Source organism: Pseudopipra pipra, chromosome 10 (assembly GCF_036250125.1).
Source record: "Pseudopipra pipra isolate bDixPip1 chromosome 10, bDixPip1.hap1, whole genome shotgun sequence".
Lineage (NCBI taxonomy): Eukaryota > Metazoa > Chordata > Aves > Passeriformes > Pipridae > Pseudopipra > Pseudopipra pipra.
Window position 1 is genome coordinate 15,393,479 of NC_087558.1, and position 23,270 is coordinate 15,416,748.

A 23,270-nucleotide genomic window follows, 5' to 3' on the forward strand; every position below is an offset into this window, starting at 1 on the left:
CAGCTACATTTTTATGGTGTGAAAATCAGAATTAATTTTGCTTTTAAAGCTGTTCAAATTGCCAACTCTTCTTACAGTGTAAATCCTAATAAGATTACCAGTACAAAAAAATTGTTATATAGAAACCATGCCTAAATGATATCTGCACTGTTTATTGGTTTTAAGAATTCCAGAAAGAAAAGTCATTTACTGTGCTCTGAAGGAAGCATTTTAAACATTGAAGTGTGTAAGGAGGGAACCACCACAGAGCAACACTGTAAATAGGACAGAGGGGTTGGGCCAGCTGAGTTTTAAAAGACTGTATCATTTATTTTCAGTGGTTGAATGAAGAGGTAATGTAAGGGTTTAATATTTTGGGGAGCAATGATACAGTGCTGGCACCAACAGGATGAGGAAGAACCCCTTGTAACCGTGATGACACTTGTCCAGTTCTCTCCTATTGCCCTGGAGGACATTCCAAATGCATCCAGCACTCCAGCTGTCCCAAACACTCCACACCCGGAGAAGGATGGCTTGGCCCCATAAACTGCCATTAACAAAACTCTTGCAAGAGAAGGATTCTGTGCTCATATAGAAAATGTTACCTCTACCCCCTTTTTGGAGTAGAGGTAATCACGAGATTTGTTGCTGCAATCTTGTGAGTTTAATGGAGTCTCAAACAAAAAGAGGTCACTGGAAAGGTGGAGGTGATGATCCTGAGCCCAGCCTCCAAACATTTATGAGGTGCACAACTGCCGAAGAGTGGAGGGCAGAAGGAAAAAAACCCCGAAAATAAAAAACACAAACCCCAAAGCACCCCCTCGAGCAAGTGTTTGATTTGGTGCTAATTGGCTCTCAGTTCACAGTACAGAAGAACAATGGGTGGGGAGATAAGTCTCTTGTAATAATTAATTCCTTACTGGAGTTAAAATTGTTGACAAAGAAAGAAATTACCGTTTGACAGACCTGTTTACTGGAGAAACTCATATGACGAGGCAATTCACCCCATTTTCAAAGAAAGCCTTTCAGTTTGCACAATGGAACAGATGAGGTAACTAAGGAAATATCTTGATGCATTTACATTTATCTTTTAAGATAGAAAAACAGAAGCGGATTGAAAGGATAAAACAGAAGCGAGCCCAACTGCAAGAACTGCTGCTGCAGGTATATTTAATTTTAATTTTTTTTCTATAAATGAAAGTACATTTCCTAAACCCACACATTTTCATACAGATGCAGTCAGATATAAGAAATCAGTTGACAGTGAGTGGTGTCACAAACAGCACCTGTTTAATAACTTCCAGAGAAGAATTTCAAAACTAGTTCTTCAGAGAGAGAAGTGGGTGATAAAGGAGAGGGAAAAGAATACAGATCACGGGAAGAGGGGGGGATTTTTGTTAACTTTTGTTTCAGTGTAATGAGCTCCTACTCTGAGGTAATAATGCTTAAAAAGTACCAGAGAAGACCTCGGACTCCAGTGTCCTTTCTAAAGGAATGGGGAAGCTTTAGTGCTCCTTTATTGTTTCTTCTCCAGGGAGTGTGAGTGGGACGTAGTCATTAGGATATGTGTGAGAAATTTGCCTTTAACTTCTGCTCCTGGTGAACTTCACTGTGCAAAGAGAAAATCAGGCCACAACTTACTTTTTGACAAAATAAGGTATTGAGAGTTGGTAAATAAGACCTATGATATTTCATTTCTTGGAAACACTGATGTCTGCTCTTTTATTGTCAGTGATCTTTTTTTTTTTTTTTACAGCAAATAGCATTTAAAAACTTGGTACAAAGAAATCAGCAAAATGAACAGCAAAATCAAGGCCCTCCATCTTTGAACTCCACAATACAGCTGCCCTTCTTAATAGTCAACACTAGCAAAAGAACAATTATAGACTGCAGCATATCAAGTGACAAGTGAGTGTTTATGGAATCAATTTTTACAATTTTATTTTCTTTACAGACTGGAATTTTTCTTAAACAAGGGAAATTTTTTTAGCTTACTAATAGTAATTATTGTATTTTACATTTGCAACTGCCACTCCATGGGGTTGCTTGTTGTTTTGGTTTGGGTTTTTTAATATTTAATGCAAGAGTAATAGGAATGAGTTTATCAACACTGCTTTACAAGTTAAGAAAGGTCAACTGTCACTTTGTGAAAGGCACTTCAGGCTGACATTTCAAAGAGCGTCCACTGCACAGAAGAAATAACCGAATGAAACTCTATACCAGGACAGCATCACCTTTTCATGAAGCCATGGTACTGCTTCTGAATATTTACTCTTCATATACCAGAAAACTGTACACAGTCAGAAACAAAGGTGATCCATGTGACACAAAAGTAACGTCCTGGAGGTGATGATAACAACTTTGAAAGTGTCTTTTAGCACCAAAAAAGGGGCACTTAGTTCTTTGAAGGAAATTACATAGAAATTTGAAAGACTGTCTTTGTATGCAAACTGCTATAGTTGCATTTATATTAATTTGAAAATATTCCAGTTACATAATTCTGGTGCTCTTTGTCCTGTGAAAATATGGCTGAAGTGTGAGGTGCTGTTACTTTAACTGGTAATCGGATCACAATAGTTTATCAGCTGAGAATAGCTGGCTTTGCTTTAATACTGTAGATTACAGATTTCACTCTTGGTGTGCAAATCCTGGACTGAACTGTGTCAGGCAGCAAAAATAGACAGGCTCTAGTAACCTAAGCACCAACATGCAAAACAGCAATACTATTAAAAGTTGAATTTTTGTAGAAAATTGGACTGAAGTCCAATACATTCTGTGACAAAACTTTTGGAATACTCCCATCAGCACTGCAGTTCACCAAGCTGGGAATTTTAGGATCAATTTTGGTTTAGCATAATTATACCCTTATTTTATAGTCACACTATATAGTTCTTTTGAACAGGGCTCTATGTTGAGCTTTGAAGTTGTTAAGAAGTTGAACAATTCCATACTGAAACTTCAGAACTGTTGCTTTGAAGTTGTCAGAGGTTAAACTGGCATCTGGGATCTAGAGCAGTGTAGCACACGTGTAACAGCCTCCAACTGATGAAAATGCTGCTACTAAAAGTGAGCACACCAAAATTATTTAAGTTGTCAATACTTCAGTTTATATAACCTGCTTTGGTATTACTGTCATCTGGAGGTCATGAAGTGTACGACCCAAATTAAACAAGCTTTCCACTGTGGTTATTATTTGTGCAACTGATTAGTGGCAGCAGCAATATGTAGATAAACAGTACCAGAATCTGCTCTGTTTTAAGCACTGTTACCTTGATCTGTTTAATAAGGCAGTTAGCAAAAAGTGGGCACTCAGTTTGGAGAATTCACGTCCTGTAGTTTATTGGAGAGTATTTGTGCTGCTTAATTCCATTATTGGTCAGCTTGAGTGCTTGCCCTGCACTTGGTTCCAGTCCCAACAGCCCACTCTTTTAAAGAGTGCTTTCATTTTTCTTTCTTCTCCAACTAACATTTATATAAAGCATTGATGTGAGTAAGTCTAATGAAGAGCAAAGCTCACAGCATTAGCTGCTCAAAGTTGTGTTTACAGAGGATCTTCTAAAGGAAAGTAATTGTTTGGAAAAGTCGTACATACGAGGGTGATGTCGTATCATGAGGCACATAAGTTTGGGTCCTCTAAGCTTTTTCCTATGCAAGAACAGGCCAAAACAGAATGAAATTTCTCCCAAATAAAAATGAGAGGTTATTGGGCAAGTTTTGTTTAGAGTTTGAGAAGGCAGATGGGTGCCAAGCAGCATACTGGGAATGGCATTTCTGAAGTTGGAGTAGGAAAAGTAAAGTCTTCAGATAAAAAGGAAGTAGTTATAAATTATATTGAAAAGATGAGGAGGCACAAGAAGTCCCAAGGTACAGTGACACATTTTCCCTCTTAATGTGGTTATGCTGGAAGGAATACAGGTGCAAAACCAAGAGATTTTACAGGGAATACAGGATTAGTCATAAAAGAAATGGTGCCTGGAACTGACAATTGCACCCAGCACAAAGCATTATAGCACCAAGTGAAAATTCTGTGCACAGACACAAGAGCTGTAACACTCCCAGCTTACTGGCTCCAGGTAGAGAAAGCTAATATTAGGAAAAAAAACCTAACAAGAAAATGGGCATGTGACATGAGCTTGGAGAGCAAGTGGAAGACCCATCAGTGAGTTATCGTTCAGAGATTGTATCTCCTGGATGGGATAAAGACCTTGTCAGCAGCAAATGAGGGACTGGGAACCAGCCCTATGTTGTGATGCCTGGAGCAGCACGGTCCAGGCTTTTAATAGCCTGTGATTGTAGCTTAAGGCCAGTCTAGATGCCCCTGCTTTCCTTAAAGCTGTCTTAAGTTTGTGTAACAATTAAGTATCACAATTCCACTTTTATATGCAATCAAAAACATTTTCAGAGTCCTGCAGCAGAAGTGGTGTGTTCAGGACTGAACAGACTGCTTTGCTAGCTGCATCCAAAAAAGCAAAATTACACCAAGGTAAATAGGTCAGTTCACAGGAGGAGTGTTGCATAGTAGAACAGAAAGTGAAATGTAAAACAAAGCAAAAACAAAATAGTTATTTTGGTGACAGGGCTGCAGGTGACCTTATTGGCTTTAGTGCAAGTGAAGGTTCATGTTAATAAGGCCTTCCTCTTCCCCTTTGAAACTACTTAATGAGATTGAAAATTCTAGACTTTCTTCCTGCAGTGGTGAAATTACTTTAATTGAGAAAGTGCCATTTTAAACCCTGTAGGCAGGAGAGAGAAAGCATTTGTTGCAGTTCTCTTTCCCTAAGGACCCTTTACAGAAAATGAAGAATCTAGACACTTACCTCAGTGCATACCAAAAAAAACCAGAGAAAGAATAAGCAAGAAAAGCACAGCTGTGCTCTTTTCAAAACCATCTCACTTCTAATTTTTTACATGCAGATTTGAATACCTCTTTAATTTCGATAACACTTTCGAGATTCATGATGACAGTGAGGTGCTGAAGAGAATGGGAATGTCCTTTGGGCTCGAAGCAGGCAAGTGCTCAGCTGAGGACCTAAGAACTGCAAAATCACTGGTGCCAAAAGCTTTAGAAGGCTATATCACAGGTAAGTTAGATGGGACTTTTAAATGTTGTTCCGGATCAAATCCATAACCTTGGTTAACTGAAGCAAATTTAATTATATTAAGCTAAGTTTTATGGGACCTAGTAGGGTTGGTATATGAACCAGTTGTTTTGCTGTTAATTCTGGAAGCTGTATCATAGTTGTCCTGTAAATTTAATTCACACTGATTTATAACAACGAACTTCTAAGCGAGCTGCATTATGAAGAAAATATTTCTTAAATAACTAAATTGATACCAAGAACAGATTTTCATGCATTAGTATTAATTTTGAGTAACTGGATGTATGGAGGAGCAAACTGGAAGAAGGCAGCTCCTCCCAAGTTGAGGAAAAGGAGAGAAAAAGCATCTTGAACGGGTTGAGTGTAATCCCTCAGGTGCCAGCAGATGCCATCTGAGAACTGAGCTCTAAATAAATCAAGAGGCTCTGAAGGCTTTGGGACAGGAGTCCCATGCAGAGGCTTTTACCTCCCCTGTTAGAACTGGTCATGCTTAAACACACTCAAACCTAGAACTCACTCAGTGTTGCATCACTGGACTAGAGCTGCTAAAATTTGTCATCACTTCCCTTAGTTATTGTCAGAGTGTGTTCTTCTTGCTCTACCCACAGCTTGAACTTAGCCCAACATTTTCTCAGATTTCTGGAGGGACTTTATCTATAAAGGAAGTGTTACCCAATGAATTCCTGTGTACAGACCTTGGTTTGTGAGCAAAGGGAACAAAGCTATTGCCCTGACTTCTCTGGTCTTGTTTAAATTGCAGTAGTATAAAACTGTGTCTTTCACAGAAAGGTTGGAAACTTCAAACATTTCACTTAATTTTTTTAAAACTGTCCTAAAATTGATTTCCTTCAGTTGGCAATATTTAATCTTCATATCAGGATCTTTAAAATGCAGGCCTTATACTAAAAAAAAAAAAAAGGCCATTTTGTTTGCTAAGAGAAATATAGTTAAGTGATCAGGAAGTTGAACAAATGTTTTTGTATTCTTGATTTAACTGTGTGAAAGAATTAAGAATGAAACAATTCCTTAAAATTTGTGATGTCAAAACACTGGTGGATATAACTTAAATTCACTTACATTCAGTAAAATTAGTACACTTTAAATAGCTTAACATTCCAAACTACATCAAACATGCTTACGTTTATCAACACTTGTTTGTGTTTTCCTGGTCCTCTTTTCCTGTGCATTTTAAAACTAAGATTTCATATTTTAATTTTGATCAATTTTGAAATTACACTCCAAGTCTTTATAAGACACCACTGGTACCAAAAAGAGAAGTTGAAAGAAATCTTGATTTGTTCCTTGCAGATTCTTTCAACTAAAAATTATTTACCATCAGCAACGTAAGAGAGGGGAAAGGAGTAGAACCCACATCTTTTTAATAGTGTTGCAATGCTTAAGTTACTTAATTGCTCCCACGTGTCCAGGATCAAACTAAAATTTCTTTTTAATTTTAAGCCTGCCTTAATTTACCTTCAGAGAACAGAATGGTTTTTTACATTTGCACAAACCCCTGTGTCATTACACTATTTACTGAGTATTTCCCAGGTAACAGACCAGCAGCCAGGAACCCACAGAGCCTTTAATTCACAGGAAATGCATTGGGTTTATTTTTCACTCAAATTGCATTGAGGCAATGGGTCACATCCAGATGTGGGTTACATTCAGCTGTTTCAGCCTCTGAAAAAATGGGCCCAGAGGTGCTGCTACCAGCACATGGACATTTATTTTAAAGGCTTCTTCTATCTGTTGTTTGCCACTTAATTGCACAACACTAATCTACAGTTAAGATATGAATTGCACAGTAGTGGTTTCTAATGGCAGTAAGTGACAAATAAGGGAAACAGACTGAAATGTTTTGCACAGTACCTGAAAATCCAGCATTTGCTTGCTTATTTATTTTTGGTTAAGTGTAACTTTCCATTTTAACCTTGGGAGTCTTTAAACATTGTTTCTTACACTGCAGGAGTAGTGAAATAAAAGGGTCCTCACTGGTTTCTAGAATCCATGGTTACTTCTACAGCTGTCATGATGGCCCTTTTAACTACATTGGCTTCAGTTCTACTATACAGGAAAAACAAATCAAGGTCTCCTATTTATTCCCCAAGTAAATTTATTGTGATCAAGATTTATTACAATCACAGTAGTCACTCCATGAACTCAGCTGCTGTAGAAGCCAGTCCTGTTCTAATATGTCTAAGTAGGTAAGTAATTTCCTGTGCAATGGTAGTTTGACCTTTGCCTGGTCATTTTTTCAGATAATTCCTGACTTCCACAGTTTGTACTGTGATGCTTGCCAGTAGAACTTGGGGAGCAGTTGGAAGAATTCAAGTCTAAACCAGTTAGATTAAAGAAACTTAAAATAGACAAAAAACCTTGGACCATCTCAGCTTTGAAAAGAAATAACTTTCTATTTGCATTAGACAGCCAAATAAATTGCTTGGAATTGCTGAACTGATAATGTGTGCATCAAAACCTTATTAGTGTATTTTCTTTTCAGGAGGATCATGTATTTTAGCCATTCTTCAAGTGCCCAAATTTTAAAAGTAGTGTCTTCTAGGTTTGCTATCAGTTTCATGATGTCTTAGCAAAAAAAGTGTTGCACTTTTGTAATATGCATTTTAAGTACTACATTGGTGTGATCCCCAGGTATGACTGCCATTGAAATCACCCAAAGCTAAGGCATATTAACATCACAGAGTAATATATTCTGTATATCTTAAATTTGTTTGTTACATGCTTTTCTGTTGCTTGACTGTCCTAACTGACAATGTCTAAAACAGGATACTTGCACCAGCTTAAGATGCATTCCAGGGTCCCAGTCCTAGTTACACATTCCTGCCCATTTCATTTTGAGCCAGGTACTTTCCTGTGTGCTCTTCCTGAACTGGTTCCAGGTACTGAACTACAGGCTTTTTGTCTGGCAGAGGAGTTTCTGACAATTAAACCAGTAGAACTCTCCAGCCAAGGGCTCAAACCAGAACAGCTCAAATGTGAAGGAGAGAGTGAGGTTGCTGCATGAGCAGAAATACACCACTGAGACAAGCATGAACTTGTAGAACCATATCCAGAGTAACATCCTGTGCCTTTTGAGCCATGCACATACTACAGGCAGTTAATGCAAAACCAAGTTAGAGTCCTGCCTCCTAGAAATGAGACTACAGATAAAAAAAAGCAGGCAATAAAAATTCTGAGGCACTAACAGTTGGAGTAACAGCATCCCACTTTGTGGATCCCACTAAGGCAGTGGGCAGAGAAAGTGGTGCAGTTTAGGACCTCTAGATTACAACACTTCTTTTTGCTTCCCTGCACGAAGAAGTGCTCTGCTCCTTACCTGTATAATAAGCCTTGACTGGAAGACGGGCTGGAGTTGGAACTACAGAGCCAAGAGTACCCCCTGACTGAAGGAGTCTGTTGAGCCATCAACAACAATCCTATGCAGCACTTGTACAGTAACTACTAAAGCTGCTCAGAGTATTGCTTTAGAGCCTTCTCATGGAAAGTACAAATTTCTATCAAGGGTATCTGCTGCAAGATATGCCTAGTTCAGAATAAGAATGCCACTCTTAGACTGGACTTCAGGAAGGTTTTTCCAAGCTGCTTTCCCTGGTTCCTAAGTGGAGCTATTAGTAATTGATCTACTCTGCTAGAAGAAATAAGTCTTTCATTGTAGGCAGATTTCTATTTTGATAGACTTTTCTATACTGGAAATGGCTTCAACTCCCTGTCTTTCACAAACTTCCTTTTTTCCCTGGCTCCCCAGAGCCCACTGAAAAATAGAATTTAGAAATGTAAGGCAATGAAAATACAAGGCAGGGATATGCATCTATGAACCACCTTTCTGCCTTGTGCAAAAGCCACACTTTCTTTTACCTTGCTCTTATCCAAAAATGTTAATAAACCACAAGATTACTAGCAGTGTCTTGTTATTCTTCTGGAATATTAAGCATGTACACACAGGTACACTCCTTCATAATACCAGGAAACAACACTGTGATACATCTCTGTTAATCTAAATACAATGCAGTCTTTCCAAATGGCTTAGCCTCCTCCTGCAAAGATAGGAGGAAGCTGTCAGAACATGTTCTCTGTAACATCAAACCTACATTTAGGGCAATCTTAGTGAAAGCCATCCAGCTATGTCCACATTTAACTATCCTCATCTATTCTGTCCTCCATAGATCACCCTAAAACTGCCACTTATTAATGTTTGCTGTCACGTTCCAAGGGCTGCTGGCAGGGACACCACTCTTGCTAGCCTTGCTTTGGGACATGTCATTAATACCCAGCTGCTAACAGGTTTCCACAGCACAAGGTAACCTGTGGATCCATCCCAGTACATGGTGAGCCAGCCTGTCCTAGGCAGCACACTGCCAAATCCCAAGGAACCAGAGCCTAACAAGAATGTAGAAGGACAAATGAGAACGTGTATGTAACAAACACATTTAATTATTCCTCTTACCTGCTCTTAGAGAACAATTCCAGATAAATATGAGCAGTACAATCCCACTGTGCTGTACAGAACAGACGTTTCATTAGGAATAGAATTAATAGTAAGGACTCTGACTCCTGGTTAATGCATCCAGCTGGAACCACATGCAAGCACCATGGAAAAGAACTAGACAGTCTTGGTAACTGTTTTGATGTTAACTTTGTGTTTAGATGGAATTTGGGCAGGTCAATAGAAATACCTTATCTAAGAAACAAATTAAAAACAACCTCCCCCCCAAAAAAAATCCCACAAGTGTAATTGGGTCAATGGACTTGTTTTGCTGATTCTCTTGGCAGAAATGTGTGTAATTGGAAACAACTGACAGGCATTACTTGTTAGGGAATTTGAAAACAAGTGCTATGAGGGTTGTAAGTTACCTGTTCAGGGCCCTCAGGGGGCTTTTAACAAATTACCTGAAGAAATTCAGCATTATTGCAAGACCATTTTAATGGTCTTAACCCTAACACTTCCTATCCCCAGAGAGGAGACAGCCTTACATGTCACACATACAATGTACAACAGGCTTTCTCTTCCCTACTTTTGGCACAAGACCTTTGCCCTGGTCTGTGCTTTCCACAGCCAGCTCTGTGTGTGGCAGATGGATTAGGATTAGGTAACATTTCTGCACCACAGCCAGCCAGGAGAGCACCAGGATGAAACTGCCTTTGGCCCCAGAACACACACAGCCAACACAGAGCCCACCCGGGCGACTGCAGCACCTCAGCCCAATAAATACAGTTGCAGTTGAACTTCACCAAGCAGAGCAGGAGCTGTTGGGGCATTTCATAGGGTTGGTCTGTAGCAGAAAGTCCCCATGAAGGACTCCAGAACTCCTGTTTCAGTACCTGTGACTCCATATGGCTGCCAGCCAGGTGAATCCTCTTCAGACAGGGGGAAAGCTTCAGAGAAATAGGCATAACTGTGAGGGGGGAACAATGCAAGGCTGGAGTTCATCCACAAACACAGGGGTTAAGTTCATCTTGATTAACTAGGACACATCTACAGTATAAAACCAACTTGAGCTACTGGTACCTTCTAAACTAAACTATGGAATCCTAACTGCAAAGTTTAAGATTGTAAAAGGAAGAAAAATATTTAAGTAGCTATCATAAACACAGTTATGCTTTCTTGTAGATATGTCTGCAGGATTTTCATGGATAAACCAAGGGTTACTTTCAAGTTCAGCACAAGTAGTTTCACACTTAGAGGCAGCTGGAGGCACTTGCAATGCTAAATCAAGGTAAATGAAATAATTTTTTATTCAAGGGTAGTTACATATGCTTGTGGTACTTTCAGTAACCTCCTGTTTCATACCACTTTCATGAATGAATTGAGATGTTTTCTTATTGTGGTTGATTTTGATTGTGAAAAAGTCTCTAATTCTATCTTCCTTGATAATTATATTTGAAAGGTCAAATCAACATGCTTTGAATTTTGAACATACCAGCTATGTTTCTTAAGAATAGAATCACTTTGAGCCCTTTTTCTTGATTAACCTTAAATTCCTGCCTGGGCATGGCCTACAAATAGGTAATTACATGTGGATATAAGGCTGGTAATATTTCTGCAGAATGCAAAAGAATGTTTGGTGTCTAAATGCACTACTGCTTAAGCTCTCACGAAACAAAGAACCAAACAAAAAAACCACTACCAGTAAAAACCCAATCCAAAATACATCTCAACAGCCATACTTTGCTTGGAGGTTACCTGTACCATAAAAAATGGAAATAAGGATTATTCTGGAACAGGTTCTTCATTACAGCATTAATAGCTTCATTTCACGTTGCATTTCGTGCATTGACTAAACTGATGGGTTTCTTCTTCTTTAATATTTCTTCAGCTTGAGCAATTCTCCTAGTTGTTTATGGAAAAAAAAAGTGACTCAATAATCTTTTCTATGCAACTTTGCAATGGTTTATCAGTTTTCACTGTATCACTTCTGGATTTTTCCTTGTTGGCAGCATTTCTTTGACTAAAGGAAAAGAAGACTTAAAACCTCATGAGAAACCCTCTAAACTTGACCATTTCTGTTGTTTTGATAGTGAGAATGCAGGGTTGTGTCTGGATGCTGAAGTGGCCTTAGCAACTGGGCAGCTCATTGCCCTGAGCAGTCAGCAGTCCAGCAGCGCAGCGTCCCGGGGGGAAACGCCCTGCTCCTTCAACGATGAAGATGAAGAGGATGAAGATGAGGATTCTTCCTCCCCAGAATGAGGATAGTAGAAAATGGAATATACAAAATGCTGCTCAAATATTCTTAATGGGAGTTCCTGTTTGGATTTTACTGGTTTCTTGCCTTGTTTTGCACTGTGTTCAGTGAAGCAAAATGGACGCTTCAAAATCAACTTATTCATAACTGAAAAACTTTTTGTAACTGAACACAGAGTGACATGTAGAGACAGAGCAAAATGGGTTTTATCAGCTAAAACCGAGGAAAAGAACAAAGTTCTCAGAGATTTGGCAAAGCAAACCCCAAGTTTACCTTTTCCATTTTGGGACTTAAGTCTCTGTCTTCCCCTTGTCTTTACCAGATGGAGAAGAAAACGGAGTCAGTCAGCAAATGCCAATTCTTGCATTGTCTTTTGGCTGTGCTGCCTTTAGAAAAAGGGGGAGGAAGAGCACATGCAAATGCGTTAAAAAAGCTATTTAAAACTATCTTATATGAAAATGGTTATAGGGAAAAGGGGCTGCTAAAATGTTTGCTTTTTTTCTGTTCAACTTGCTGTATAGAAGATTCTTAAAGTAATACAAATTGCAAGTGATTAAATGGATCTTGAAATAGTTTAAATCCATTTTAGATACTCTAAAAGTAACAGTATAAAAGGTTCGTATGTTCATTTATACTGCAGACCTAATTTATTATAAATAAGTGAATATTCTTAGTCATTATTAAAACAGTCAGGAAAAATCCAGTATTCTCTGCACCAGCTTTTTTAAGGAAAACAAGTCACAAAAAATTGTATTTCTAGATTACAATGTATCCAGTGTAGCTTCTTCTTTACTGTTCTAACTTTATATAATCCCTTTGATGTTAGAGCATGTGTTGGATTTTTTTCAAAAAAGCCTCCCACCATGTTAAGGCTCTCAGGCAGCGTGTTTTCAAGGCAGTGCTTTCAAATGTGGGCTGGGTAGGTCACAGAACTTTTTTTAAAGTCATAGGCTGAGGTTCTTAGGGAAAAAAAAAATTTCAACAATATGTCATTTCATGTTTTGCATTCCAGTCAGCTTGGATTATGTATGACAGAAGAACTGTCTTATCATTAACTTCTGTTGCACTCACCTTGATGCGCCTTTGAAAATTGTATCAAACCACTTCAAATAATCTGTGGCTCAAGTTACACAACACGAATCCCATCTGAACTGTTGAATAAGACTTGCAGCAGGAGGCTGTGTGTTCCATAGCTAACATCACATCCAATCATAAAGGCCTTTTTTTTAAAAAAAAAAAAACCACTTCAATATCAGTGCACAATACACTGCAGATGTACTCTTCTCGTGGTGTTCTAACATCCAGGCTTTTAACTAGCCTAGAAGTTAACTATTTTTAATTAGGTAAATGCAGTTTAAAATAGTGTTACTTCTTTCCAGTTTTTATACTGTAAGTAATAGTTGTCTCAGCAATGTTACTATGTTGGGAGAGGAGGCAGCTCATCCCTCTGTTCCTGCCTGAGCACTGACAGCAATTGCGCCCCTGGGGGCTCTGAGGGGACTCTCCCAGCAGGGGCTGTGCCCACTCACCTCTTACAGCCAGACCTGCACTCAGGCCAAAAGCACCAAGCCTGAGCTGCACAGAGAAAATGAGGCTCCAGCTCCTGAGCTGCCTGGCTGTGACCAGGAGGCAGCACAGGACCAGCTGCACCCAGGACAGGCAAAACTGCGAGGAGCAGACAAGCACATCTGCATGTTTACATCAAAAACTAAAGCATCCAGAAACTTTTCACAGATAGTTCAAACTCCTGCACTTGAGGTACAGTTAGGGCAGCACCAGTATGTAAGTACAGCTCTTGGCTGAGCAAGTAGAGCTCTCTAGCTTACACAGCTCAGTTACAAATGCACAAATTAAAAGAATTCCTGTATGCCTACCATGTTATTCATCCTCTGGGCAAGACTGTTAAGACTATCCTGTGCCCATGGCTCACAGGCAAGAGCAGACTGAGGGCTTTACACCACCTCACTTTGACCAAATCTGTAGCACTACCTCTATACCAAGGAAAGCTTTACAAACACAAAGTAATATTCTTGCTGAGAGAGTCAATGCACCTGAGCTAAGCAGCTCACTTTGGAAATAGGGGGAGGAGAGAACAGGTACTCCAGGCATGTTATTATGGAATTTGCAGCTTCATGAATGACATTTCATTTAAACAGATAATCACTTTTATTCTTATAAACCCATTGCTTTTCAAAAACTGCACTGTCAGTCAGCTTTCATTGGAGAGGGCAGATCAAAGATACCTTTATGCAGGATCCTAAGGAACTCTTAAAGAGAAACATCTTCTAAATAATTACCCCTCAGCAATACATTAGGGGCACATTTAACTTTACACTTTATTCACACTTCCCACTCAAGATCTGTGTAAAAACTAAAACCAACAAAACACTAAACAGGTCCTAAAGAGCAGCACTTTGAACTATAAGAACCTGGGAAAAAAAGGCTTCCTGCCCAGAAATGGAATGTATTTTATTAGCAGTCAGTGTGCTTTCTGCTTTACGGGAGGAAGATCTGAAATGATACCTTTCTTCCATTGATGTCTGTGCCCTTCAAAGCAGCAGACTGCACAGCTACTTGCTTTCTGGCAAACCTCAAGCTATCAAAAGATAAAAAAATCTAGGAGCACATAACATTCATTTAGACAGTTGAACCAAATCTTTAGAAGTTATTTTTCCTGGACTAGTTGAATACAAAGGACAAAACAAGTTACAACATTTAGAAGAGACTTCAAAAGTAAATTCTTTCCTTGGGTTTCCTTGTGCCAAGTTCCAGTAGAGGATGAAGTTCAACTAAAGCACTGTGGTCTTGTGGCTACACTGAAGTCTGGGAACTAGGAGAATTTTGGGCCTTATCCAGCCATAGTCACTCATGTATGATCTCAGACAAGCCTTTCAGTCATTCCTGTTGATCTTAGCTGACATATTTTAAAAAGAAACAACACACACACACAAACCCCACAAACCAACATAGGTAAATGCAGGACCTCACAAAATGCAGGTGTTGTATCTGATTTGAGCACTGAGCAATTGTGAGTAACAGGGGGGGTGAGAATATTAGCTCACCACACAGCTCCCACGCAGCTCGTGGCAGTGGTTGTGCTCAGCTGCTTCAACACACAGGCCCTCCCTCCCCTGAGAGCCAGCAGCACTTTCCAGAATAAATGGTCATGAGCAAGACTGGTTTTCCCATTTTCTGTTCAGCTACCATCATCCTCTCCTGTCTCATGCCATACCCCTGGCACTCATCGATAGGAAACAAGCAGCAACTAGTACTAGATGATATCTCTGATAAGAAAAGGTTAACATTTCAATTGTCATGCAGCTCCTGTTTAACATAAATTTCAGCTTTATTCCTGGACTTACTCTGTGGTGCTTGAGAAATCTAAATCTGACTTAGAAAAACTTGTCAGCTCCACTAACTAGAGGAAAAAATATGAGTAGGAGACAGCATTTTTCTATTATGTGGAAATCTGACATATTGTTTGTGGATTTTGGTTCTTAAAATTGTATTAAAGTCCTTCTCATTTTAACACTGGAATTATTGGCAACAATCCACCTCATCTCAGAAAGTGTGTGTATCTAAGCAAATGATACCAGTTTAACTGAAGGTATGACTTAAATGACTAATGTCATTAAAGCCAGCACAATCCACACTGGAGATGTTTCCATTTTGTTTAAGGGGTTTTAGTTTTTTAAACTACAGCTTGTAAATGCCCCTAATCCTTTTGAGCAGCTGGAAATTGCTGAGTACAAAGAATTCCCACAGAAGGACTTTTGCTGATCAACATCAGCCTGGAGTAACATTATGTAAAAAGCCCTAAGACCTTCAAGTTCATAAATGAAATGCTGCTTGAATTTAGAATTCCACAGTTAAGGTTTTAAATCTCAAATTCTCTTTCTTCTGACCACATCCACCATTTTAATTCAAGAGAATGGATAAAACTTAACTACATTTGAACTCTGGGCAATAATCCTTTTTATAATTAACTGGCCCTTTTCAGCTGAAAATAATCCAGGCAGTTGATTGAGAATAGTGAGCTAAAGATGTTTGGGGTTTGGTTCCATTTAAAACAAAGCCAGTAACCACAGGGTATGCTACAAAGAAGACAGACCAAAACAAGTTATTTTCTGCCTGATGCACCTCATTTTCATTGCAAGAATCTCTCAGGGACATCAGTGTATATTAAATAGCCAGATGTAATGAAGCTGGGGAAAGACTACATGAGCTTTTTTAATTTGTGATTTACAAAATTCTAGTGTTAGCCATACTTTGAGGTGACATCCTTCTGCTTCAGCCTCCTTGGCTGAAGGATCCTCAGCAGTACCTCTGGCAGCATTACTGGGGAACAGGGGAAGGTTAAGGACCTGTTTATGGAGGTTTTGTTCTTTAGAATATGCTCCTTCTTGAATCCTGACCTATGTCTACAAGCAACACACCAATGAATCATTTGGAATTTGTGGCCATCACACACCTACCCGAGCATGTGAACAGCTCTAAATAGTTAATTTTCTGCTGGCAGGTGCTCACATAACCCAGTCCTGATACCATAAAACTTCCTGAAGCTCTCATTCCTTAGACTTAACAAAGTTCCCAAATCAGATTATCTTTTCCCTATTTAGCTGTTAGAATTTAGTCTGGTGAGTGTTTTTAAGAGGCTGTGAGCAACTCTGCTCCCCTGGATCCAGGTATATTGCCAAGAAAATACCCACAACTAATGTTAGTCCCAGTTGTTCATTCTGTCTGCTAAGGATTACCATCCTTTCAAGTCACTGTAGAGCTGCATCTACAAGAACCTGCCAGCTCCTCCAACCTGATTGCCTGAGTTGGCATCCCTGGATCCCTCACCCAGCTGGCACTGCCAGTGAGGGGAGGGAATGCTCATTAAAACAGCCCAACAGTAACAACTGCAGGGGCTGTTGATCGCAGCTGTTCAGAGACTCCACACTCACTTCACACCTTTCATACTCCCACCTTGTCTGGCTACCCCAGAGAGCAGCCAAAACCAAAATGCTTTCTTTCTGCTTCCATATTTTTGACAGTACCCAAGAATCCAACATTTAGGACATCCACATAAGCTGCAGGACCACCAAAAACCCTTGCTCAGATTTGGGCAGAAGTAACATCCGAGATCTAACCATCCAAATCCCAGGAGAAAGCCTCCTGCTTTGGAACAATATGGAACAGATAAATACATCTTCATTTATCTAAGAAGAAAAGCAGACTAACCTGGTTCAGGGCCATAATTACTAGCAGATACTGGAACCTCCCAGTAGCCCAAACTTGCACCTCTTCTTAGTATTCTGTATTGGCTAGAGTAAGTGGAAATTACTTAAACCTTCTGACTTCTCTAAAAGCCATTCTTAAGTACTCAACACTCTCCAGGCATAGACACTTCAGATATATGGACACCATGGGATAGCAGGATACAGCTATGTAAAATTTACATCCAGTTGGAGATGTAAACTCATCTATGCAGAAACTTTTTCTGAGACAAAATGAGTGTTTAACAGTGAGTTGGTTTAGCCTCTTCTCATTATCCAGGCTGAGTGAAACAGAGACATCCATCCCCAGCACTGCCTGGCTCTTGTGCTGTCCATGAAGCAGCAATGGCTCCCCCATACGAGGCAGGCAGCCAGAGGGAAAAACACCACATCCACAGCCCTTCCTGATGACATTTTCAGGTCACAGCCACAAAAGTTAAAACATTGATCAGAAAACAGGAAGTCCACAAAATCGCTCTCCAGGCTTTTTAGTGGGTTTGTTAAATTGCTAATGTAGCTTTAACAATTAGTAGAGTCGGTTGTGCTAATGCAGGGATTAAGTGGATCTCCCAGAATTTCCCCAGGAAAACACCAGCTGAATCACAACCCAGCATACGAGTTTCTGGCACGTTCCCTTGTCTTAAAGGCCAGGCTGTATATATGAGAAATACTTCAGAGAAGTATATGCAAATGTTATGACACTGTATCTCACAAGCACCTACTGTGAAAAAGTTAATCCTACTTTGAGCAAACCTGTAAGAAGTAGGGTATGAGTTTGTCCTTGTTCCTCAGGCCCTGACTGCAAACAATGCCCTGGGACCAAGGCAGCAGCCTCTGTGTTTGCATATCCTACCTGGCATCAGGAGTGAGCAGCAAGTACAGGCACAGCTTTGCACCAGTCTGTCTGTTGGCACCGGGGTGCTCTGGCAGTCGCTGAGTGCCCTGGCAATGAGGGAATGCTCCTGTGCCCTCAGCCCCTGTTCCGGAGCTGCTGCAACACGCAAAAGGCAGGGCCGTCCCTCCGCCCCCCGACAGGAGCACTTATAATATCCACTGTATTCTACATGGAAGTGAGTTGTAGAGAGGCTTCCTTTTTATGTTTAAATGGAGAAACCACTTGAAAGTCCATTAAATTTTTAATTAAATAAAACTTAATTTTTTTTTTTTTAAGAATGAGGCCAGTCATGGACAAAGCTATTTTATGACCTCCTTCAACACTGAACTCAAAGGAGGGTTTGTAAACGTGGTGGGTGGGAAGAGACAAATCCAATATAAGGATGCTAACTATTTGAGATTTGAAATTCTAATTATTTTTTAATCTACTCATCTTGCTCTCCCCCTCTCCCAACACAAAGCATCACATGAACCCTTCGGTGGAATTTTTTCTTCCTTTTCTTGTATTAAACTCCTGTGACTTCAGGACAGTCCAAGTTGCCCATTCATTTTAATTTTTCAATTCTCCACAGATTTCTTTCTTTGCAAATACCTATAAATTATAAGCTAAAGTTTTATTTTTGCAGAAAGTCTGCTATTAAGCTATGCTGATTTTTTTTGTCCTGATCAAATAGTGTTAATTTCTACTACCACATTGTACATGGCTAGGAGTAGTGTAAAAAAAATGTGGTAGTATTTTATGTGCTTTAAACACTGATAAAGATATAAAGAGAAGTGCATATACGAAGTTTTACTTTCCTAATAGGAACACTGGCATTAGCAAATAGTATATTTGAACCAATAGGAAATATTACTTTGTAGTAGAAAACACATTGTAAATAAAAACTTGTTATTTTTTTAATGGAAATTTTATAGAAGCTTTTTCTGTATACTCAATTGATCCCATGTTTACTGAAAATGCTGCAAGTGGGAATTGTACATTGCAAAATGGGGGTGGGGAGCAGACAGTCTGACTGAGGTGAAAGCTGTGTGTGCTTTGGAGAAAAACATCCAGTTGTCTGTGAACAGAAATGTAAAGCTTAACTGTAGAAGAACCGAATAAAAGATTTTCAAGGCAACAGGATTGGGCTTGTTTTTGAGAAAAACACTGCAGAAAAAGGTTGCACAAGGTTAATGCTGACAGTATGTACCTTATAAAAAAAAAACAACACCCTATTTCACATAGGAAATATTGCATGCTTTGGTTTTGAAATAAATATCAAAATCTAGCAATTGCATCCTCAATAGGTTCATTATCCAGGGAGAGATGCCAGACTTTGGAAATTGTTCCATTTTGATAACTCACAAAATTCTTAGGGATATTATTGTCCCTGTCTATTCAAGACAAGCACCCAGTCTAAGAGTATTCTAAGTACCTCAGAAACAGCTCAGCAGTTTCCATGTCCAGCTGAAGGCACATTTCACACAGGCTTCGCTCTTCCTATGGAACAGTGTTTCCTCAGCACGCTGTACTCCAGTCCTCTGGGTGCTCCCCATGTCTCAGGCCAAATCCTGTGAACACCCTTCAAACACCTATAGACTGAACTTATATCCTTCTAAACCCTTTCCTCATATTTTCTTAGCAAGAATCCAAATCAGACTAATTTAAGTAGCATTAAATACAGTTCCTCTTCATCCTCTGTGTTGCTTTTCCAACTCTGCCCAATATGAAAACACTGAGTAATGTCACAGTGCTTGTTTTTCCCCATGTGCACAGAAGACCCACGACTCACTATTCTTAAACCAGCTGAAAGTAAAGGTTAAAGACAATAGCAGAAGACTTGCAAAACCATGAGTTCATTCTTCTGTAATAAACAGAAACTATCACAGGCCCCTTTCACTGAAATGCATTGGTATATTTGGGAAGGCATTTTCATTAACAGATTTGGCAAATAACTAGCTAAAAACTCCTGCAATGTCTTTTTCATAGGAAAGAAACTGAAGAGATGAGAGGATACAATCTTTATCTCAGCAATTGAGATATTTATGACTTATTTATGCTTATTAAAAAAAAAAAAAGTTTAAGAATCTGTACCTTCTTTTGTGTCAGCACTGCATAAGTTGCTACCAGAATGATTCTGAAACATTAAACTGATGGTGAAGCTGCTTGGAATATTCTCCTCTAAAGAACCTAAAAGGAGAGGTTTTTGTGGTAAGCTACATTATTTCTTTGTGCTTTGTTTTCACCTGGGGATCTCCTCCCCAAGAACCCAACACAGCAACTGAGAGAATATTGAGAGCATAAAAGCTCTTTTCATTTTTCTTCTTCTAAGGAAGAAGCACTCGGCATGGATCCCTAAGAATGGAGGAGTCTGCAAATAACACTCTCTGAAATTAAAAATGCTTTTGGTTAGAATTTGTTTGTCTGTCCAACCAGACAGCATCATACACACTGGTTTATGCTTTTCTTCACATCAGTAAATCTATGTTTCCTAAGTGATGGCAACTGCTGCAGCATCAAGTGCTATTCTGTGCTACAACAAGTATTTTTCCTGGTTAAAAATAACACTCTTTAAAATTGTATCTTGCTGAATTCCACACATTCTGTTATAAAGCAAAAATACCTCAAAATATTCAGGGAAACCAGACCCCCCCCCCAAATTGTGTAGGTTTATTATTCATTAAACTTTGTCTCAACCCCAAGTGTAGGATAGGAGATGGATGTGAACAATACTTCACTGTCACAGTGCCCTGTCACGAGTGCTGTCCCTGGCTCCCTGTGATCCGTGTAGGTTGCTCCTGAACGCAGCTCAGCTCCAGCACCGTCCCTCGCCTGCCTGGGAGGGACCTGGCTCTGCTCTGGGGGTCCTGCCTAACACCAAACCCTGTTCTGCTGCTCTGACTGTAAAGCATTGAAAAGGCTGAAAAACCTCGTGTCCGTGGGACTGTCCCCATGCTGAAACCACTGTTCGGGGGTAACAAAACAGAAGAAACTTTCCTATACATTTCACAGAACTCCTCCTCTGTCACAATGGCTAGAACAAGTCTGTCAGACTAAAAAAACCTGCACGTTGTTGAAGGGTTTGCATTGCTGCCTGCTGGGTCCTACAGCTGCCCCCGGATAACCCACTGCAGGCTTGGTTTTGTAACGTTTCAAGAATCCCTCAGCAGCCTCTGAGAGAACTCACAGACCCATTAAAAAACTGAAAACCATTGTCCCAGGCAGAGCCGAGCAGGAAGTGATATAAAAGCCTGCAACAATGAGATGACAACAAAAGGAAGAAGTAGGCAAACAGAAGGGTGTGTGTTCTTCAGCATAAGGCAGCAAACAGAGCTACAAAATGACAAAATTATCTAAGCACCATTTTGCAAGACATGAAACCACGCAACCAATATCCTCCTTTGGTTCAAATGACCATTGCTAACCCAAGTTTTCATCATCTTGACATTAAAGTTCACATTATGCAGCAATGACAACATACAAATATTAGATTTAACTAATCTATCACCATTATCTGAACAATAGTTTTCAAATATTAAATAACAGAAATTCCATTTAACACCATATTATGTTAAAGCAGCAGACTGCATTTTTTACAGCAGCTGCTGGCACAAGTAAGATAGTTATTTTTAATAAATAAGCACCACAAGGACATAAATGTCTTGGCACATTCAGCAGTTAAAAACCATTTCAAACGAGTAAAGCCCACGACGATGTCCTAGCATTGACCTGTGTACAATTCCTGCCTCCGGCTTTGCAGAGTGAAATTCAAAAAGCACGCAGAGCTCTCAGCGCAGGCCCGGGCTGAGGGCACGGACACGACAAGTCCCTGCAAGGTGAGGCAGGGTGTGAACGCCCCAGCCAGCCCAGCTCACCCACGGCAGGGTGAAAGGCAACTCAAAGCCCCAGAGCAGAGGCACGGCGGCCCCGCTGTCCTGCCGGTGGCAGGGCGGTTTTCGCTCCCGTTTCCCAGCAGGCAGGGTCTCCTCCTGCGCCCTCACCGCGGCACCTCCGACCCGCGCAGGTTCCGAGCGCCTTCCCCGCCCGGCCCCACGGACCCTGAGGGCCGAGCCCAGGCGGCACCGCCGGGCCCTGCACCGCCCTCACACCCTCGCTGAGGCGCCGGCCCGACGAGGGCGGCGGTGGGAGCCCCTGTCCCCGTCCCCGTCCCTGTCCCCGTCCCTGTCCCTCCCGCCGTACCCGCGCTCCGCCCGCCCGTGAGGGGCCCGCGCTCGCCCCTCACCCGGTACCGGCCGCAGGGGCGGCTCCGGCCAAAGGAAATGGGGCATAGAACCCTCCTCCAAGGGGCCTGAACAGACCGAGAACTTGGAGGCAAACAGCAGCTAAATCCACCTTTCTATAAGCACTCCTGATTTTTGAGGAGTTTGGAATTAGAGCTTGACGGGAAACACCCCTTCTCGCAAGGGAACCTCTGAGCACCAGTCCGTGGTGCTGCAGCAAGAGACCCCAGTGCCAGAGCCCCAGCTGGTCTGGAGATGGCTCAGGGGGCTCAGATGAACCCTCCTCTCCCGAGGATCCCCTCCTGCTCCCTCCTGCACACAGAGGCACAGACACCCTCGGGAGCTGGGCCTGGCTGCCATGACCCACTCTCACAAGGCACATTGCAAACCCTCCATCAGAATTTAGGACTTTTATAGGAAATTCCAGAGCCTGGAGCATGCTGTAGGTCATCACTGTCCAGCTTTTAAAATTGAGAACCTAGTTTTATTTAAAAATAATTAAGAAAAAAAATGGCCAGTAACCAACAGTTTCTCACAGATGGTTCGACCAACTCTTCTTTTAAAGCCCTCCACAGCAGTGCCAGGGACTTGTCCAACTATTAGTCATTTTATGGACTCTCTGACTAGATTGACGGAGCCACTGCCTTAAAAAAGTGACCTCTTACCAAAAGATTGTTACTTCAAAATTTTGAACATATGATCACTAATACAGAGTAATCATGACTGGAAGAAAACATTAATATGAAGTGTGTGAAATCTGTATGGTATTAATTGGGGAAAAGCAAATCTCTGAAGGTGAAAAACCTTAACTGTTCTTGGAGAGAAAAAAAATACAAACAGCTCTAGAGAATCCGCAGACAAAACCTTCAAGACAGAAAAAGATGCAAAACACTTTTTTTAAAAAATTATCATCATCTTAACACGAAGATAACATTTCCACATTACCATAACAAAGTCATTAAGTATTATTAATACTAAATTAACCAAATTGTAGAAGCAGCTGCTATACCTATTGCTAATAAGGTATGTTTGTGAGATGTAAATTAATGCAGCTGCTGGCTGTTTGCAGTCAGGCTGGTCATGCTGATGTAAGCCTGGGGAAAGCCCAGGATTTTTAT

The 23,270-nt window shown here is 40.5% G+C and overlaps 1 protein-coding gene and 1 long non-coding RNA gene across 17 annotated transcripts in view; one reads left to right on the plus strand and one right to left on the minus strand.

Moving 5' to 3' along the window:
- Positions 1–19,049, plus strand: part of TFDP2 (transcription factor Dp-2) — a 52,862-nt gene extending 33,813 nt beyond the window's left edge. For 6 of the 8 annotated variants that reach the window (XM_064666436.1, XM_064666435.1, XM_064666439.1 and 3 more), the window contains 5 exons: positions 1,075–1,143; positions 1,736–1,887; positions 4,894–5,060; positions 10,705–10,810; positions 11,613–19,049. In XM_064666436.1, coding sequence (XP_064522506.1) covers positions 1,075–1,143; positions 1,736–1,887; positions 4,894–5,060; positions 10,705–10,810; positions 11,613–11,781 — 663 coding nt within the window. In that variant the 3' untranslated portion in view covers positions 11,782–19,049. Of the gene's footprint in view, positions 1–1,074; positions 1,144–1,735; positions 1,888–4,893; positions 5,061–7,336; positions 7,540–8,394; positions 8,530–10,704; positions 10,811–11,612 lie in introns of those variants that run through there. The other 2 variants (XM_064666440.1, XM_064666441.1) reach the window with 2 other exon arrangements.
- On the minus strand, positions 727–22,107 carry LOC135419713 (uncharacterized). 9 transcript variants are annotated; one of them, XR_010433114.1, is made up of 9 exons: positions 21,641–22,106; positions 20,650–20,812; positions 20,006–20,101; positions 19,347–19,493; positions 12,050–17,085; positions 11,278–11,421; positions 10,416–10,489; positions 9,541–9,592; positions 8,988–9,130 (listed from the first exon to the last, which is right to left on the minus strand). It is a non-coding gene; the product is annotated as an uncharacterized LOC135419713 (long non-coding RNA). The 9 variants fall into 9 exon arrangements; XR_010433118.1 differs by having other exon boundaries at positions 12,050–12,162; positions 12,848–17,085; positions 20,650–22,106; XR_010433120.1 differs by lacking the exon at positions 8,988–9,130 and adding an exon at positions 727–1,588 and having other exon boundaries at positions 20,650–22,105.
- Positions 22,108–23,270: the final 1,163 nt, after the last annotated feature.